Source organism: Cydia splendana, chromosome 16 (genome assembly GCF_910591565.1).
Source record: "Cydia splendana chromosome 16, ilCydSple1.2, whole genome shotgun sequence".
In the NCBI taxonomy this organism is placed as follows: domain Eukaryota; kingdom Metazoa; phylum Arthropoda; class Insecta; order Lepidoptera; family Tortricidae; genus Cydia; species Cydia splendana.
This window is the reverse complement of record NC_085975.1, coordinates 11,016,760-11,037,653: the sequence shown is the minus strand read 5'-3', so window position 1 is coordinate 11,037,653 and position 20,894 is coordinate 11,016,760. Positions and strand designations below refer to the sequence as shown.

The following is a 20,894-nucleotide window of genomic DNA, read 5'->3' as shown; positions in this document are numbered from 1 at the left end:
AATTGCTGTCCCCTGACCTTATTCTGTGTTTGTCTAGTCTAGTTTGAGGCAATTATGTTTAGGGTATACATACTTCGAAACACCTCGAACCAGTGGTGTGACGGGCAGAGGGTTTTTTAGGTGAATTCTGGCGAACCATATAATGTGTCTTAATACTATGAGCTTACAGTTGTTATCCCATTGACAATGCAGGCTGCATTTCTGGAAAAATATCGCGACATTTAGACGATCGGGACTGTAACGTAAAAACTTGTAAGTTTCGTTTCGTTATGCCACGGACTAGTCTACTAGGACGAGCAATCGCCATATTGAGTAGCGTGACTTTATATTTAGTTCCCAAAAGTACAGCTGATGTCTCTAGTAGTGTCAAATGTTGCAAATGGTTGCAATAAGTGTGATTCTGTATTAATGTCATCTGACGGGTTTGAATGACAACTATCGTCATGCTCTCGTCTTGCCTCAATGTTGATAATAGATTTCGTGAGATGGCGCTTCGACCATACCCGTACTTGCCCGTACTGAGGGCCTACCGCGAACCACGTTCGACGTGTTGCCCCTCTGTCGCACTTGTAAATTTGTACGTAAGTGCGACAGGGAGGCAACACGTCGAACGTGGTTCGCAGTAGGCCCTCTGAATGCGTTTCGTTTGACGCATATTTTTTGAAGCTGTTTGATATTAAAAAAATATATAAATATATTCATACGGATAATAGCATTAGCGATGTCTTATTAATTTTAATAACTGTAATACATTTTTCTTTCACATAATATTAATGTTACCGACGCGCGGTAACACGATACATTACATTTAAGTATTTTTACCTATTTGTAATATATAGATGGTCAAGCAAATCTTGTCAGTAGAAAAAGGCACGAAATTCAAATTTTCTATGAGACGATATCCCTTCGCGCCTACATTTTTCAAATCTGTCGCCTTTTTCTACTGACAAGATCTGCTTGACCAAGTATATTTGATAATTTTTCGCAAATTAAAGTTCTATTTTTCTACTGACATAATTATTTATTTACACTGGATACCATGACAACCTCAAATATTATACTCGTAACATAATTATATTAATTATGTAATAAAAAGGTAAGTAATGCTGGATATAGTAACAGTTAACTACCTACAAAAAAGTGATAGATATCTTCGAAAAGTCGAATAGAGTTGGACCAAGGAAAGTTTGCAGCGATTTTGATAGCCCATGCAGTGCAAGTGTTATTTACACGTCATAATTTCATAGAAGTTTGACATTTAAAGGCCTTTGCACACCGGCTTGCGTGTGCGTGACTTGCAAGGCCCCAACGTTGTCTGTTCACTTTGACGGCGCAGCAACTAGTATCTCTTCTCTCTCCTCGCTCTTTTAACAATGCCATTTGTCAAAAAAGGACAACATACTGTTGACAAGATGAACTACTCAGAATCACGAGTTCTTTCTATCCTAATAGGAGAAAAAAAGTGTCCCAAGGTTTTTTTCCCATTCCGTTACCATTTTTTCATAGACTTTGTATGTATGGCGGTTTCGGAATGGAAAGATCGAAAAATGTATGGAAATCTTTGGACACTTTTTTCTCCTATTAGGATCAAAAGAGCACATGATTCTGAGTAGAAATAACACAAAAAATCCCAATTTTGAAAAAAAAGTGTAGGGGACAACTTTAAATAAAATGGCCCATGTGTGCTCTTTTAGGGATGTGAAAAGTCGATTTTAATCATGTTATATATCGATAAACGCTACACAGTGGAACGAAATAGCTATTAATTGAAGCTTCAATATCTTCGTTAAACATAAACATAATTAAAATGCTAATGGATACTGAATATATTAGAAGACAAACAATAAGAATATAAAACTAAAACTAACTACAATTAAAATAACTAAAACTAAAAATTAAAAATACCTATCAAAATTTGGTGCCCTCGGGAGGGTGCCCAACACGCAGGCAGCGTTCCCGCGCTGGATTGCAATTGAAATTCTCTGCGCGAGAAAGCTGCCCGCGCGGGGGTCGCCCGTTGCCTCCCTGTGGAGCATCTGTGCGCCTCTGCCCCACGAACCAAGCGTCTCGACGCCAAACGCGACGAAGTCGTATTGGGCGCCGAGACAGCTGTACTTGGCTACCTTTTGACGCTCCCGAGTGTCCGCCGCCGCGCCAGCACGCCTGCTGGTCGATGGGACGTAGGACGCCGCTAGCGTGTCAGCGCAATATATTAGAATATAATAAAATAATTCAATTATTGCGGAACACATATTTTAGTAGGTATTTATGTATTTTAATTAAATATCTGAACTTTCCCTTCGTTCCCTGCTGGGGCGTGACGATAAAATTGTGATCTGATAACCACAATAAAGAATAAAAGCGTTTTTATTCATTTTAGGTATCGTTAAACCTTTGAAGTAAAATTAAAATTGCAAGAAATGTCGATAGTTTATCGTTATGACTTTATCGACATGGCTACAGCAAGGTGGAGTTACATTGTTAATCGTACACTAAACAAAAGTGGTTACAGTGACAGCTCGCTTAGACGTAATCTTTAAGTATATTATATCTATGGTGACGTGCACGTGCGCGTACGCCGCGCACACGCACACGTCATGCAAGCGGTGTGCCGTCTCTCATAAGGATCTGTATACTACAACGCCGAACGCGCACGTGCTCGTCACGCACACGCAGCCGCACAGTGAGGGATTTTCGATCAGTTTTGACCACCTTCGTTTTATATTTTTATTATATGCTTTATAATATTTTACATCCCACTGTAAAACTCCCGTGTGATTATCTTGCTTAGTTTACGTAAAATATTTTTTTTTGTAGATGAGGTCAATGACCTTAAGAAATCATGTTTATCGGTTTATTTCCTAAAGTATTGTCAATGTGGCCGCAAGTTTTATTACTGAGTTTAAGTGAAAGATACTCAATAATTGTACAAAATATCAGCATCTTAATAGTGCCTTTGAATTAAAAGTTATAAGATGCTAAAGTTTTTTAACATTTTTTTTATTTCTCATATATTTTCCAATATTAGCCTTTTATTTTTTATAGAGTGTAATTAAAATAAGGTAAACTATCATCATACATCATCATCATATCAGCCTTTTATCGCCCACTGCTGAGCATAGGCCTCTCTTCGAGTACGCCACTTATCCCGGTCCCGAGCCAATCTCATCCAGAAGTGACCCGCAGTCTTCCGGATGTCATCCACCCAACGAGCCAACGGACGCCAGGCACTCCTTTCGTCTGTAAGCGGCCACCATTCCGTTAACATTTTGGCGCACCTGTCATCACTCTGCCTGGCAACATGTCCCGCCCAGCTCCACTTGAGTTTGGTAATGACGTATCCGACTATAATTCCTAAACTAAAATAGACTATAAACTATAATTCCTCAAAATTTCAAAAGCTAATCTTGCGGGATTTAGGATTTATAACATTTCTAAGTTTTTTTCCGATTTCTATGGAAATAGGGTTGTCAAGTTTGAAGTTAAGAAATAATACTTCAATAGGTATAGTTTTTGACAAAGAAAATTTTGAATTTAACTCTTTATTGAGAATTGTCATAATTCATCATCATTATCATCATCATCCGAATGAATAAGAATTTCTTCTTCTATCTTGCTGCTTTTGACAAAACCATGACATGTTTCGACAGCAATTTGTGTAACGTTCTTCACAGTCGTGTGTGAACTTGATAACAATTTTTTAGAGTTGCGTACCTCAAAAGGAAAAAACGGAACCCTTATAGGATCACTCGTGTGTCTGGCTGTCCGTCTGTCACAGCCTATTTTCTTCGAAACTACTGAACCAATTAAGTTGAAATTTGGTACACATATGTAAGTCTGTCACCTGAAGACGGACATGTAACGTAAATAAATTAATTTTTAACATAGGGGGCACTTTTGGGGGGTAAATGAGACGATTAAAAAAATGACCATTCCCCCCGCCCTTTAGATCCGAAACTACTGGGTCTAAAGTTTTGAAAAAAAAAATACACAAAATAGGTTTTTACCTATAGATGGCAGGAAAACCTATTAGTCAGGCGTAAGTCGGACTTAATTACTTAGTTTTTGATCTGACCCCTACGGGTTTTTAAAGACATTTCACTTACGTTTCACATCAAAAAATACATATACGAGGGACGCCTTCCCAACACCACATCATATTCTTCATCAGAGATATGTCACAGTGGCCTGATATGGCCGTTCGTTCTACTATAGAGTTAATGCTTTTCAGGCAAGCGTAACAACAAAATACTCTACACTCAAACAACAACGAAAACACACTAAACAATCTAAATACTTGATGTACCAAATAAATGCTTAATTATTACAACAATAAATATTTTATTGTGTTACTACGGTTTTCAGATACGGCTGCTTGTGTTTCATTTGGATTTACAGACATTTTAACTATGTAGGTACACCACCGGAGATAAAGGTGACAGCCCTGACCCAAATATTAAAAAATACATATTTCGGCAATCCTGCGTTATTTTCGTTCAATTTTTTTTTCAGTACTGCCTATCGTAGCATAGAACCGTTTTGTTTAGAAATAAAATGCTAAAATTGTAGGATTATCGAGAAAAAAAAATATTTTTCTATATGTAATAAAATATATATATCGCCATTCTGGATCATAGATTAAACTTTTTTTTGATGAATGGAATACCTCAGAACAGCCCTAATAGATCTAAAATAGAATATTTAAAAAAGATGCACGTAAAATGAGAAATTACATTTCTTAGGTTTCTATGGACATTTCTCGAGTTTTTGATTATCTCCAAAACTATGCATGATAAAATTTTGGACCTTCACTTTGAGCATTAATTTGATGAGGTTAATGCGATGAATTAAAAAATGAAGATAGTCAAAACTGATCGGAAATCCCACACTGTGAGCCGGTGTGCAATTATTGTGTGCCTTAAAATGACACTTGCACTGTATGGGCTATCAAAATCGCTGCAGACTTTTCTCGGTCTGACTCTAGGTAGTCATGTTAAAGAAAATGAATACAATATGTACTTATGTATACAATTCATCACAAATTACAATACCTATTGACATCTTCAAAAAGTGATTTATCCTGTCGGGCCTGATCAAATTGGTCGATTTGATCAGAAATGTAATTGGCGTCAATCTCCAAGTTTAGATTTATGGTGATATTAGAGCCCTCTAAATTGAAAAAATGCCCCAGAACGAAAATACTGGCCTCACAAATTGGTATTCTTGCGTCCGCACCTCATTTTATCGGTAATATCGTTCATTATCGGCGGGTGAATTCGGCGAGCCAAATTGGCGTTTGCGTCCGCACCTCTCGATTCGATCGGGCAATTTAATCAGATTGGCGAAAAATTGTTTAATCTGGATACACCTTTACGTATCAAATATATCTTCGAAAAATCGAATAGGTAGTCAAGTTTTCGGACATTTGGGACCGACCATGCACGACCACAGCGCCACCTAGCGAGCGCAACTTTCTATCTTTCTTTCGCGAGATATTCTGTCACAAAACTTTCAAACGAGAAGTAAGTAAACATCGTAATAATTTCAATGAAATCGAATGATGTTACAGTATATTCGACATTTTTGGACGATGGCTGTATTGACAATTACATTAGCATTGTGGTTTTTAGTTAAAATGAACGTGCTTGTGACGGGAACAGGGTTTCGTGCCATAACCCATGAAATTGTCTTCCAGCTCGAGACAATGAATAAGGGCAAAAATTTGGTGTTAGCTGGGCACGTACTGGAGGTGCAAGACATTTGGCAAGGCGCCAGGCCAGGAGCTACATAATCAAAGCCCGAGTGGTTCGTCAAGCCTCTGTGACGGCGACTGCGTACAAGGCAGCCTTAATTCTTAATATCAATCGTCATGTTACTAGTGTAACATGCGATTGTGTTTATTACAAAAGTGGCAAATGCAAGCACATTGCAGCACTAATTTACTACATCAATCACCACCACTAAAACCAGCCAGGAACAAAAATGGGGCAAGCCAAGTGTCCCACAATTTACGAACGACAAGTATTCCAAAGGGAGATACTTCCACGAAATGTATCCTACATCAAAGAAACACAAGTGTGAAGCTTTTCAGTTCGATGTCTCAGATTTAAAGGAAGATTGTGCCTTAAAACGTGTACTTACTGGAAGCTGCTGAAATAAATTGTACAGAAGATATTGAAATTTCCGTTAGCAAAGTTATCCAAAATTTAGTAGAACACACTGATATTAATATTCAAAAAGAAGATTGTGTTACATGTCTTGAAAACTTTAGTATTTTTAGAAAAGAGTTTGATGTGTACCAAAGTGAAGCTAGTCTAGTTATAGAAAAAACATTAAAAAACTTTTATGAAGCATATGTTGTGTTGGCAGATAAAGAAATTTTTAAATTATGTAGTGACACAATAGAACAATCAATGTGTCAAGAGTGGAACTCGGCGAGGAGACTAAGAATTTCTTGTGTCAGAGTTAGGGTTTGCAATCCGGATCCGAAATGTATGAAATTATCCGGATCTGGATCCGGATCCGCGGATATTCCCATACATTTCGGATCCGTCGTGCAAACCCTAGTCAGAGTGATTGTTAGCAAAGATCAGCCTTGGTTGTGCACTAGTGTAGACGGTGTTGTTATACATATGCAATGAATGTGTCAGAATGTTAGTAGAAGTCCTGTATCTTGTAAAAACCAACCTATTGTAGATTTTGATAAACAACAATATAATTAGTGTAATATTTGCAGTTTGTGAATGATCAACCAGAACTAAAAAGAAGCAAACCATATTATATTATACCCAAATTCAAGTGCAAGTGTATGACACTGGTATGACTATTATATGTGTGATTTCTTTATATATTCACCAAAAGGTAGTTGTATTGTATAGTAAGAGCAGACAGAGACGAAGACTTTATTAAAGCAGCAATTCTAAAAAGTGAAGAATTTTACTTCGCTCATTATCTACCGCTCTTGTATTCTACAAGAACAAACCAAACTTTGAGTGAGAAAAACCAGCCAAAGCATAGTTTTACAGGTAAAAATATAATCAATACAATGTTAGGTAATTAACTTTTAAAATATGTAATAAAAGGTAAGGTACTACTGATCTCAATAAGTACAGTTAGCATCATTGTCATACAGGCATGAAGCATACTGATTAATTAAGTTTAGTTAAAAATAATAATTTATATGTTTAAATGTTGTTAACTCAAAATGTTTATTACTGTTTTTTTTTATATGTAAGTATAGTAAAGTAGCCGAATATTGCAGTATCACACTTTGTTAAAATTAGCAATACACATACCTAGCTGTAAGTAAGGAACTCAACATTTTAATATCTTAGAATCCTAGCATACCTAAATATTAACCTGACCTTATTTGATTGTTTTTGTTTTGTTTTAATGTTTGAATCTTTAGACTATGTTTGATTCTGATGTATGTATTGTCCCTATCGCATAAGCGTTTTGGCATCCTTAGCTGTAAGTTTATGCATGTGACTGAAATAAAGAAATATATGACAAATGGTATGTACAGTCGAGTTCATAAATATGTATAAATTTCTTTACCTTTATCCATTGTAATATGGTGAAAAAATGTACACACATTTATGAACTTGACTGTACATTAGACTTATGAAAATGTTGATCAGTCCAGTGCTTGGTCATATTAAACCCTAACCTGACTGACACATTTTCATAGGTCCACGGGCCCATGTTATAAATATGTGGCGGTCAATGTCTGTGGTTCCTTATGCTCCATGTGCAATAAGGGTCCTTCAGACATGAAAAGTCACATAACATTTACAGGTTTTGTGTGAAATAAAAACAAATTTAAATTAAAAATGTTTTAATAGCTTTTTAAATAATGTAAATATTGTAAAAAATAACTGTTGTTTTATTTGTTTGAAAATATAGGTGGTTGCAGGTTTACCAGTACACAACAAACATGTAATATATCATCAATATGATAAAATAAATTTACAGGTATTTTATGTAGTATCTGATAAATTTTTAAGTGCTGCATTATTCTTTCGGCATGAATTCTGACTCGAGCTATTTTTTATAAGTTGCATCGGTCTCTTCCCTTGTAAATTCACCTTTATTCTGGAGAAAATGTGGCATAATAATAGCAATTTCTTTTCCACTTTCATCAATTACCTTCTTTATTGCCGGAAATCCCTTATCAGCCAATACAATATCCCCATTTTCTAAGTAGTCGACTAATCCTGACTACCGTTATTTGGGAGACACTTTTTCTTTCACCACTTACTTTTGACTTGAACGAAATGAAGCCTCTTGGAGTAATACTAATAAGCACTTTTTATAGAGTGAGTAGCAATACACACGATTATCAACACTTGATGGTACTTCTATAGGAAACTCTGTACAATCAATAATGACTAGTGTTACTATACTCCGGACGGAAGCATTCTGGCATTGTCTGCTGCACAACATTTTTGTCTGGCCAAAAAACCTAATTTGATGTACCAGCTGCTATTTCTTCAACATACGAGCAGAATATTCTTGACACTGTTTTCCAGCAATTCAAAGTCACTTGTATTAGTTATATTAATAGCATTAACTGCTTCTATTTTTTTCGCGTTTCTTCGTTCCATATAACGTTGAAACCTCGATATTGCCGCATTTTCGTCAATCCGTTTTGTTTTTTACTGCGGGGGAAATATCCTTGGAACATAACTGGGACTGACTTGTTCATCAGCCTTTCTACCACCGATAAAGTGAGCACTGCAAATTGGGTGCCATAGAGATCCATCGGGACTGTAACAAAATAATTCACCGTTAAAACTTCATACGATTATAACATAAATCAAATGATTGCGTATTTAAGGAAGGTAATATGATTTTAGAGGTTAGGTTAGGTGACTTACTTTTTTGTCCTTACGGCAATTATCCATTTATTGCGCTGTTCTTGTTTCCACACTACTTTTGGAAATCTATAAAATTTGCAGTCACTACTTCTGCTAGTGTTTACACGATTAACAATAACACATCTTGCTGTGAAGTGAAGACCATTTTTATCTAAAACATCGAATGTTTACTGCAAAGCATAGTCTAATAAAACATGGTCTTCCATTCCCAGAGTGACACGGGGCTACGTCACAACAACATGGCCGCTATATATAGCGCTATCGCATATTATCATATAGCGCTGTCGCATGATGACGTAAGCCCGTGTCAGTTAGGTGACCTAGAAAAGACGGGAATGGAGTACCAGGCGGAGTATATTATTATACCATGCTGCAAAGCAAAGCAACTAACTCACACAATGACACGTGTACAGATGCGCTGTTCACACATAGAAACGCATATGATGAGGTAGTATACAAATTATTGCGCCATCTATCCGCTCGTATAAGAAAAACTAAGAACTACACCAACTACACCTAACAACTACAACGTCTACAACTCTTCTAGTGGCAGCGACCTCTTGCGGAATACACTACACAACCTACAGCCCGCTGAATGACAAACGCCATCTAAGTTTAATACAAAAATAATGTTTTCTTCCGGGGTACGCTACTCAATATGGCGATTGCTCGTCCTAGTAGACTAGTCCGTGGTTATACTTATTAAAGAGGAATTTCTTATTAAGGCGTGCTCTTACCATGAAATCGGTTTAAACCTGGCCAGTTTGGTTTGTAAACAGCGGCGAAGGTTGATCGCGCGCTTGGCATGTTTATTATTCGGGATAAAAATGGACCGTGTTGCAACTGACTGACGCAATCTTGATTGATTAAAGCAATGCTCTACACCTGTATTGTACTGTACTAATATACCAGAGACAGGCTGAATTTATTAAGCATGCAGGCAACCAATAACCAAAAGTCATTTTACTAGCTGTTTGATTGTCTTTGAGGTAGACGCGTTGTACGATGTACACATCAGTGAGAGTTTATTTGAAATACTGTATTCGGTTGTATCGTGAGTATAGAGGAACTTCATCTATATTCAGCATTTTTTTCCCGGTAGGTATTCAGAGAAATTTCTCAGTACAGGCACAGTAGACGTACAGCAAGAGTAGGCAAATAACTTGCCGAGCGGCCTTAGATTCACTACTGTTCTTAGTGTACTGTGGTACAGGTGACTACCATCGTTAGTAGGGTGAATCAACTTTTGCTTGTCACTAGTTGCCGTGGTTACGGTCTCCTAAGTCACTCTTAAAATACTAGTTTTTTCGTATTTAAATGAACCAAACTTTGTGTTTTTTGGTAATTATACTAGTTATAAGGCCTTTCCATAATGGGACATCTACTAAGCACGTTTTCACGCCACTGTTCGGAAATGTGGCAAAAGATGGTCTAAAACCAAGCTGGAAAGTAGGCAATAGCTGTAGCACCTGAACCACCACTACTACAATGTTTCATTGTTATCATCATCTGTCATTGGTGACGGTTCGCTACAGCAATGAGTATCATTTAAAACATAAAAATCAATAAAAGGTCTTTTTTGGCGCAACTTTTTCCTTCAAAAATAAAATTAGGTTATTTTTAGGACCAATTTCTTGTTTAAAAAAAATATCTGTCAAAATCATTCAGTTCAATTTTTTTTAACAATTATCCATTCAGTTCACGCTTAAGGCGTTTTTTACTTTTGTAGCTGTTTGTGTTTTTTTTAGCAAAAACGCTTCTAAGTTTAGAGTCGGTTTGAAGCAAATAACAGAAAAACGCCAAAAGCGATAAAAAAAAGTAATAAAAAAAGTTAAAAGTGATAAAAAAAGTAAAAAAGGCGGGATCTGAAAATACTTACTGAATTGGATAGTGTAAATTGTGTTTAACTAAAAAATACAAGAAACACGTATCTACGCTCGCTATAAAAATGAGTTCTTCTAGTGAAGAAAATTATATTCTTTCGCTGACGCCTACCGAAATTCAAGAGACAGCACAGGCAGTGGCTAGTAATTTGCTACCAGAGAAATCGCGGGCTAGTACTTATAGTTATGCAAATGTTTTCTTATTTCCTCGCAGTAGTCATGAAAAGCACTATGTAATGCCTCGGCCGGAAACGCTAAAGATGGACTCGTATTATTTAAGGGCCTCCACTAACGTGTCGGCCCTCAAACGACTCGTCCATCTTTTATCGGTTTTCCGTCCTCTCCTACAATGTACTATTGTAGAACATGGTACAGCAGTTCTTCTAACAAACTATGCTACTATTGTCTCCTGGGTGATGGGACAGAATAACAACAAGAAATAGTTGATCGACCCAGTACGTATAAGGGGGCCGGACAGTCGTACTAAGGCAACTCTGCATAGACTTTGTAGCGACAGACTACGGAAGGTCAAACTAGTATGAAAATATGACGTTTAAAATAACACTTCAAAGGCATTCGCATCAAAGTCGGTGTAGCCAAAGAGAATTTGAAATAGAGGCGGATTGTCAAAGTAAATTATGTAGCCACAGTAAATTTACTTCCATCTTTCGACAGAAGATTAAAACTGTTAGAACGCCATTTGACTTTGATCCTTATTCTTTCGCTGATATGTGTTAATTTGTTAAATATTGAAATTAACGCCATCTACTCGACAGTGGGCCAAAGGCGCCATAAACTTTGGCCTACTGTCGAGTACAGTAACTCTCTATACACTCTATTCTCTTTGGTGCTGCTTAGCCTAGTTAGAGTGACTCTGCCATGACGATAAAGTTATTTAAATACCTTAAGCGCCACTTGCACCATCCCACTAACCCGGGGCTAGGCGGTTAAACCGTTAACCCAGTGTGAAATTGCACTGGTAACCATGGTAACTCCAGGTTTAACCGGTTAACCCGAGGTTAGTGAAATGGTGCAAATGGCGCTAAGCATAGTTATCGTAACAAATTATTTGTTCGTTAACGTTGCGCCTCGGGTATATTTAGCGAAGATAAACTCAATCCCTATTGTTATGTAAATATGTAGTGTTATTTTAAACTATGTAATTATTATAGACACAATATTGCTTTGTCACTGGATAAGTTTGCGTTAAGCGATTTACTTGTAACAAATATCACGTGCCGTTTAAACGATCGGTGCAGCTAAACCTTGTTTGTTTCAACAATATTGTGTACCCTTTACTGGGGCGTAGGTCAAACTTACTATACATCACGAGAGCTTGATTTATGATCATCTTTTTAGTTGAATGGATACAGTGAATCAAAAATAATGGGTTGTTTTATCCATTTTAGTGTCTGAAATTATCTGTTTAAAAGACGGTGACGCTGCGATGTCTGGCCTTTTTCGCGATTTGGTGTTTACAACGCAATACTTATATTTTTTTAAACCGTACCATTTCATTCAATTGTAAGTTTCTGTTTAACCCAATTGTTGACTGGTAGAGAATGCCTTAAGACATTAATTTCGCCATTTCTACTTTCTTGTATTGTGCAATAAATGTTAAACAAAAAAAAATAACCGACTGAATATGCTTGGACATGGAATGTATGTAATAAATAATAAAGTCTACATTTGCCGCGTCGATCTTTTTGTCCAGAAGCTACCAAAAGAGTGATTTCACAACTATCCGTAAATTATTTTGTTTTTACTTCTTCTACGTAGGTAGCTGCTTCTGCTGTCGATGGTATACTGCGTTATTGTATAGCAGCTTCCGTCCGCTATGATATATTTTTATCCCTTAGTGTTGTTTCAGAGAGGTCGAAGTGGACGGGATGGTGATGGACCCCTTGAAGGCGATGCACAAAGTGCGCGGAGTGTCGGCGCGCGAGATGTGCCACTATTTCTTCAACCCCCGCTACCGGTACGAGTGGGAAAGTAAGTCGACGTTCATTTCACTCACTTCTTTTATTAATATCAAAGCTACTACAGTATAAATAAGAACTTTTTATTATATATATATGACTAACTATCCAATAAAGTGTTAAAAAGGTATCAGTAAGTTAAAAAGGTGTAAGTAAGTTGTAAATTCCAATTGAAAGTTACTGCGGTTTTAAAGTGTATAAGTTGTTGCGGTTTTAACTGATAGAGTTTATATCGCGGAATATACGTTAATAGAACGGAATAGAAAATTTCCTCATTTTTCTCATGGCAAGAACAGCCAACGTAAAAGTCGTAAAAGCTCTGCCCTGTTACAGCATAACAGCGTATCTATATACTTTTGCAGTAACAGGGCAGAGCAGCTACGTCTACACTTTGCACCTTACTTCTTTGTAATAAGGCGAAAAAGTAATAAAAAATAATGGACTTTTTTGATGTTTTATGCAGTCATAACATTTTGCAGTCCTCTTTGATAGCAATGTAAATGCATAAATTATAGATGTAAAATCTGATTTTTTAAATATAACGTTAACATTCCAGCGACACTAGAGAACATGAACATAGTGGAGGAAATATCGTCAGACACATTGGTGTTCCACCAGACGTTCAAGCGCATCTGGCCCGTCTCCCAACGTGACGCGCTCTTCTGGTCGCACGTGCGCGCCTCCGACGACGACACGTATGCGGTCATCAACCATTCCACCACCAACCCCCACTACCCGGTGAGTAACAAACACCCAGTCTCTTCTGTAATGAAACTGTTAGTTATTCCCGTCCCGAATTGACATTTGTCAGTTGCTTGGGCTTGGAATACGTGTGAAATAACTTTGATGCGACGACTGGTCTGGCCTAGTGGGTAGTGACCCTGCCTATGAAGCCGATGGTCCTGGGTTCGAATCCCGGTAAGGGCATTTATTTGTGTGATGAACACAAATATTTGATCCTGAGTCATGGGTGTTTTCTATGTATATAAGTATGTATATCGTCGCCTAGCACCCATAGTACAAGCTTTGCTTAGATTGGGGCTAGGTTGATCTGTGTAAGATGTCCCCTAATATTTATTTATTTATTTATATCTATTATCGAATACTTTCGGTTCGGACATCAGGAACCTATTCAAGTAAACGTCTATAGATTTTAAGTCGCGAGCTTCATTGCTAATAAGTGTGTGTATTCACATAAGTAGCCAAATCAATAAACTCTAATTTCAACACAATTTCATGTAAGGTAAGGTGGGGCAAGACTAACAGTATGAGGATTCCATACAAGTGACAGTCTTACAGTTTTGAATGATTCACGGTTAGTTTCACTAGACTTATACGTCGAAATATCGGAAGCTCGAAAACAATACAAAAGGTAATCACGGTCTATATCCCGGTCGATATAAGTCATAGTCTTATCCCACCTTACCTTAGTGATAACTTAACACAGGTATAGTTTAGACAAATATCATGATTGTATATTTTGCGTGCAGCCCAACGCGAGCGGCTGCATCCGTCTGTTCGTGACGGTGTGCCTGGCGTGCCGGAGCACGTACCCCGCGGGCGAGCAGCCCACCCGGCAGAACATCACCACCAGCATAGCCTACTGCAGCACAGGTGGGTTCCTTGCTCATTTTGCGTGCAGCCCAACGCGAGCGGCTGCATCCGTCTGTTCGTGACGGTGTGCCTGGCGTGCCGGAGCACGTACCCCGCGGGCGAGCAGCCCACCCGGCAGAACATCACCACCAGCATCGCCTACTGCAGCACAGGTGGGTTCCCTGCTCATTTTGCGTGCAGCCCAACGCGAGCGGCTGCATCCGTCTGTTCGTGACGGTGTGCCTGGCGTGCCGGAGCACGTACCCCGCGGGCGAGCAGCCCACCCGGCAGAACATCACCACCAGCATCGCCTACTGCAGCACAGGTGGGTTCCCTGCTCATTTTGCGTGCAGCCCAACGCGAGCGGCTGCATCCGTCTGTTCGTGACGGTGTGCCTGGCGTGCCGGAGCACGTACCCCGCGGGCGAGCAGCCCACCCGGCAGAACATCACCACCAGCATAGCCTACTGCAGCACAGGTGGGTTCCTTGCTCATTTTGCGTGCAGCCCAACGCGAGCGGCTGCATCCGTCTGTTCGTGACGGTGTGCCTGGCGTGCCGGAGCACGTACCCCGCGGGCGAGCAGCCCACCCGGCAGAACATCACCACCAGCATCGCCTACTGCAGCACAGGTGGGTTCCTTGCTCATTTTGCGTGCAGCCCAACGCGAGCGGCTGCATCCGTCTGTTCGTGACGGTGTGCCTGGCGTGCCGGAGCACGTACCCCGCGGGCGAGCAGCCCACCCGGCAGAACATCACCACCAGCATAGCCTACTGCAGCACAGGTGGGTTCCTTGCTCATTTTGCGTGCAGCCCAACGCGAGCGGCTGCATCCGTCTGTTCGTGACGGTGTGCCTGGCGTGCCGGAGCACGTACCCCGCGGGCGAGCAGCCCACCCGGCAGAACATCACCACCAGCATAGCCTACTGCAGCACAGGTGGGTTCCTTGCTCATTTTGCGTGCAGCCCAACGCGAGCGGCTGCATCCGTCTGTTCGTGACGGTGTGCCTGGCGTGCCGGAGCACGTACCCCGCGGGCGAGCAGCCCACCCGGCAGAACATCACCACCAGCATCGCCTACTGCAGCACAGGTGGGTTTCCTCTTCATTTTTGTTGGGAAAAAGTAAAAAAAAAACTTGTTTGATGTTTTATGCAGTCATAACATTATGCAGTCGTAGTGGATTTTAAAAATTATATCTAGAAAAAAATCCAAAGATCGTGTAGACAAGAAGAAAAAAAATATTGGAGCGGACACTAGCGGTCATTCATAAAAACTTTACAAGGCTGAATTAGTTAATTTACGTCCCTTTCCTTCCCTATCCCTTTCTTACAAATATAGTCAAAATGACAGATTAGGACAAACGATTAATAGCTAGTTCTAATTGAGGATTGTAGCGCGTTTATGAATAACGTCTAAGGGTGGTATTCCACCTATCCAACTTCTTTGTTCAATGTGTGTTGCGTCTCACAAAATTTGCTTTAACGAGAGAGCACTGACATTGGACAAAGAAATTGTACAGGTGGAATACCACCCTAAAGATCAGAGTCATTAATGATTTGGAGGCAACACTCTTTACTCGGCTTCACTCTGCAAGCAGCATTTACTTGTAGATTTTATGTAAAATTCACATCAAACTGGCTGGCTGGAGCCTTGTCAAAGGAATTTGAACCTTGTAGTGTACGCACTAGATTCGCTAACGTAATTTTCTCCTCCCAGTGAACCCCGGCGGCTGGGCACCGGCGGGCGTGCTGCGCGCCGTGTATAAACGCGAGTACCCGAAGTTCCTAAAGCGCTTCACCGGCTACGTCGTCGACCAGTGCAAGGGCAAGCCTCTCGCCATCTAGCGGCAGCTCACACACCCTATCCAGGGAACTGTCACTTGACTTACTGTGAGCCGAATGGACTGTACGTTAATCAATCCTGGATGTCGTATGACGCTGGCATACTGGAGATTTCAACAATCAAAAGCTGTTAAAGACGCGTTCACATAAGGTTTTCGGCTCGTGGTGAATTAACACCCGTGTGATGAAGAGTTCGAACTGCGGCAGATGCGACCGGCGATAAGATTAATGTGAACGCGCTCTTATGTCTTCAATGTTTAAGTTGTTTACTTGTCACTGAAAAAAACATTGACAAAGACCTACGTCTGAATAATACGAATGTCTTCGGCCTTAAAATGAAATGACCACGTATTATGCACATACATTATACAGATGTTTTTTTTAATCGTCTAGCTCTTCCCACGAACTGTAATCTTTTTCAAGATAATTTTGACTGTTATGACTGGTGTAGGCTTTGAACTGTTCGTAAAAAATATAATGTTGGGAAAAAATACATAAGTCGTCAACAGAATTCCCAACGGTCTTACGTTATGTAGTATATAAAGTATATGGTTCATTGAAGGGATCAACGGCCGCTACATGCGGTAAGTGAGGTAAATTCCTATTTGTATTATATGCACGTATTAGATATAGTCAACGAAAACAAAATAACTATAGTAGACGTACTCTGTTAAAGATTATATATTGACGTAGTTTTGCTAGCTGACATAGATGGCGCATGTTGTAGAGAAAAAATGTAATAGGGACCCGCCCGGCTTCGCACGGGTTAATAAATTTTACACTTAATCCTTCCCCAAGAATCACTCTATTTATAGGTGAAAACCGCATGAAAATCCGTTCAGTAGTTTTTGAGTTTATCGCGACCAAATACAAACAGACAGACGCGGTGGGGGACTTTTATTAGGTGTAGTGAGTAGTAGCATGAATGGCAAACTTGCTAGCGATGGGATACGTATGATATGTTTGAACGCTATAAGAGGTCGGCTGATGGAGTCTTCACCGTGGAGTCCTTGTGACCGCTCAAAATGGAGACAAATTACATTTGGTCGCAATCCTCAGCAATGAGGGAACTAGCAAGAAGATGGTGTTACAAAGCGCTGTAATTTTTGTGATATCAAAATTGCCAAATGGTAGCAAAAAACAATTTAGTTACCGCAACTGTACGACAATCGCCATCTATTTCAGATATTAAAGGCAATACACGATTTCTTCAATGTTTACGTCGACTATAGTTAAATTTTGTATGTAATCAGGTTAGATTAATTATTTAATTGTTGTAAATTGTAAAGGTGTTATGTGTGTCGCACATGGGTGTAGTCAGATGAGATTTTTCTCTGTTTTCGTCGGTTTAGTGTGATGACATGATGAGTTACAGTTCATTTACATTAGATCTAAATCACTCTTAGCCTGTTATTGGGCTGTCTAATGGGCCCTCACACAAGGACCGGTTTTTTACTAATATGATTATTCTAAAAATATTTTTTCTGCTCTATACAACCCAACCGAGGTTTGAACCCACGATATTTGACCACCACACACACATATGAAAGGTTAAATAATCGCAAATAACCAAAAAAAGTGATTTTGGTTTGAATGTAAATGAACAGGAGTGTACACTCAGTTTGTTGTACCTGATTATCGCACAACTTGTCCGACGATCAGTCTAGATAATGATCTCGTTTTAGGATTGCGACGCGCATCTTTAAGGCCAGATTTTATAAAGTTCCCTTAGATGTTATCTCAAAAATGTACTGATTATTTGATTTATCATAAGCCTTAATACCTAAGGGATCCTTATAGAACCGAGGCTTATACTACTTATTTTAATCTATGGATTTATGTTATATGAAACTTCATGCTTAAACTGAAATACCGAGTAGCCACTAGGGTTGTGTCCCCAAGTACATTCTCAGTGTTGTATGGGGATACGTTATTGCTCGAAAATCTTGTTAACGGATTATTAGTTAACTGTGTGGATGATACTATGATCGTATCGTATTCAGGAATTACATTATATTGTTTTATTCGTTTTCGTGATGCGTTTGTAATTTTATTCCAAACTTCCAAAGAGTAAAAACTATATCACCATCATATTTAAGAATACAGCGAATATGTACAGCGTAAGCTGACTGTACCAGGATTATGAAGTTGATTTATAAACTGTCAGGCTCTTCCAATCATTAATAAAATCAGAATACTAAATGTACAATTGATGAAATGAATGATGATTCCATGCTGCTTTCACTATTATAATTGAGCACTGAGGCGAGGGCAAAGCGGTAAAACTAGGGCATGCTCCCGGGAATTCCCGGTTCTCAAATTCCCGGGAATTTGATAGTGTCAAAAGAACCGGTACTGAAGACCCGGTACCGGTACTTCCCGATTCTCATCATATGACTATTTATTCCCATTTCAATAGTAGTAATGTTTAATTGTTTAGTACTTTAGCTCGGGACATTAAATAACATTTAATAATGGTGCTATGAAACGGGGGACCCAAATAACCCGACAAACTAACCTAGTAAAGTAGGCATACGTGCAGGCAGGCCGTGTCGTCATAGTGCTGAGTGCATCGACTACGCTACGGCGGCCGTGTGGCTCGGCCCAGGCGGAGGCAAAGTGTGCCGGTTAATTTCGTAAAATAGGTTGGAACGCCAATTGTTTTTTTTTTAATAAAATAAGCCATTTATTAATTTTCATGCAATAATTTATATGAAAATAAGTCATTCATAAAGAGTACGCTAACACAAACAATTTCTTAAATGTAATCAAAAGATGCGTTGAGAACCGGGAAGAACCGGGAATCCCGGTTCCGGCCATGCCCAGAACCGGGAAATGAAATTCTTGGTACCGGGACCGGTACTGCATGCCCTAGGTAAAACCCGAGTCAAGTAAATAAAACAAGGCTAGCAGGTTTTACATCTTAATTTCACTATCGTAATTTGTCCAATTAAGACAACTATTGAAATTATTGAATGCCAAATCCATTGTATAATAGATTTCTTATACAGGGCTGGAAACTTAAAGGGATATATCGTAATATCATAAATGTTGAAACTATGAATGTTTTGTATAAAAAATATATTTTAAAAGCACCATTATATGTAAATAAAGAATAATACATACCAAGGGATTACCCACCTCTCGATAGCTTTCTCCTTCATTCAGATGTCACCGGCGGTAACTGTAATAGTTGAAACCTAATCAATGGAATTTGTGTTTTCGAAGTATGACTTATTGTTGTATAAACAATGATGCCTTTTTATATGATAGCGTACGTCAGTACCTTATTTTATTATAGTAGGTATTCGGTTAATTTCTTATATTGTTATCCTAGTGGTTCTTTGTAATTATGAAACATACTTTTTGAAATTGCATATTATTTCCATTCCAGCCGTTTGACGCTGACTTTGTACAGATTTCATGTAAATTAAATCCCGGTTATACAAAATATTACGGGATAATATATAAATTGCATTTATAATATATAACGCGATGTTGGAATTGTAATAAGTTATATAATGTAAAAATATGTTTTTTAATTATTGTTTGTAATAAAATGTTTTATGATTGAAAAACTGTTTTTAATTATTTCCAATGAAAAACTGAAATTGTAAATATTTCTTTTATTTTACAACACTTAACAATTTGCGTTCATATTACTCCAAACATAGACATTCATTCAAAATGTAGGTATTAGTGTGTTATTCAAAACTGCTGCTTAAGATTTAATGTTGCAATTTAATCTGTCTAAATCGTACATAGTTAAATCTCAAGCAACAGTTTTTGTCTCAATTTATCTATATTATGAAAGAAATACTTTTCGTCGCTTTATACCTTTATACTGTATTGACCGAGAGGTACAATGGCTAACTCGGAGTAAATGGCTAATGTAAGGAGAGGTACGAGTAAGCCGATTTATGATGCTTACGATTCGACTTTGTATCAAGAGAACGTGACCATTTAGTATTGTCGTTACCTGAAGCACATAAACGTAGATAGGTCGATCGATTTATAAGAACTGGCGCGAGATTTGTTAATAAAAATCTTAAGTCTTCTGTCAAAATACTAATATGTATAAAACTAATTATAGAAACAAAGTTCATATCGGCTTTAATAAAATTATGACTATGCCACATTGACTCTCAGAAACTCTCAATCAATAAGTATTAACCTTTTATTTTAGCGCCACCCACCGTAACAGCGAGTAAAGTTTAAAATTCACTTTCACTCATTCCGATAAGGTTTAAGGTGGTGGTAGGTACTGGTGCTGACGTGGTCCCAGTACATGTCATCTTGAAACTTAAGTCATTGACAATAGAGGTGACAGCAGGGTGTCATTTATTGGGCATTAGCATGTCGAGCAATAGTACCACCACCATACTATCGCGAGTCATAAGTTAAAAGGTTAAGGAATAAAGCGACGACCTGATGCATCACTTCTCTGGGAAGCATTAGAATTTTAACTTTATAATAACATTGATTAATTGGTACTTATACAACGCATAGCTTCGCATATAAAATTCACAACAACGTAATTACTTAACTCCACAATTAAATATAGGGACCAGCCCCCTTATTCTTAATTAGTTATTACTAAAACGTGACAATTAAAAATAAATTAACAGAAATATACTGTCGTGTTGGTTTGAGAAAGTAGGAATTTATGTCGCTATTACAATGTAGTATATATTCCTGGCGATTCCCCTGTGAGAATATGCAGT

At 38.6% G+C, this 20,894-nt stretch overlaps 1 protein-coding gene and 3 long non-coding RNA genes across 4 annotated transcripts in view; 3 read left to right on the top strand and 1 right to left on the bottom strand.

Annotated features, from left to right (window-relative positions):
- Positions 1–16,896, top strand: part of LOC134798244 (ceramide transfer protein) — a 66,616-nt gene extending 49,720 nt beyond the window's left edge. The window contains exons 9-12 of the mRNA XM_063770622.1: positions 12,633–12,754; positions 13,298–13,479; positions 14,232–14,355; positions 16,046–16,896. Coding sequence (XP_063626692.1) covers positions 12,633–12,754; positions 13,298–13,479; positions 14,232–14,355; positions 16,046–16,173 — 556 coding nt within the window. The 3' untranslated portion in view covers positions 16,174–16,896. The remainder of the gene's footprint in view (positions 1–12,632; positions 12,755–13,297; positions 13,480–14,231; positions 14,356–16,045) is intronic.
- The window catches only part of LOC134798273 (uncharacterized), a 683,132-nt gene that overhangs the window by 488,673 nt on the left and 173,565 nt on the right, over positions 1–20,894 (top strand). The gene's annotated exons all lie outside the window — the stretch shown is intronic.
- Positions 8,592–9,034, bottom strand: LOC134797878 (uncharacterized). Its single transcript, XR_010145124.1, has 2 exons — positions 8,880–9,034; positions 8,592–8,769 (listed from the first exon to the last, which is right to left on the bottom strand). It is a non-coding gene; the product is annotated as an uncharacterized LOC134797878 (long non-coding RNA).
- LOC134798242 (uncharacterized) lies at positions 17,105–19,748 on the top strand. Its single transcript, XR_010145168.1, has 2 exons — positions 17,105–18,449; positions 19,046–19,748. It is a non-coding gene; the product is annotated as an uncharacterized LOC134798242 (long non-coding RNA).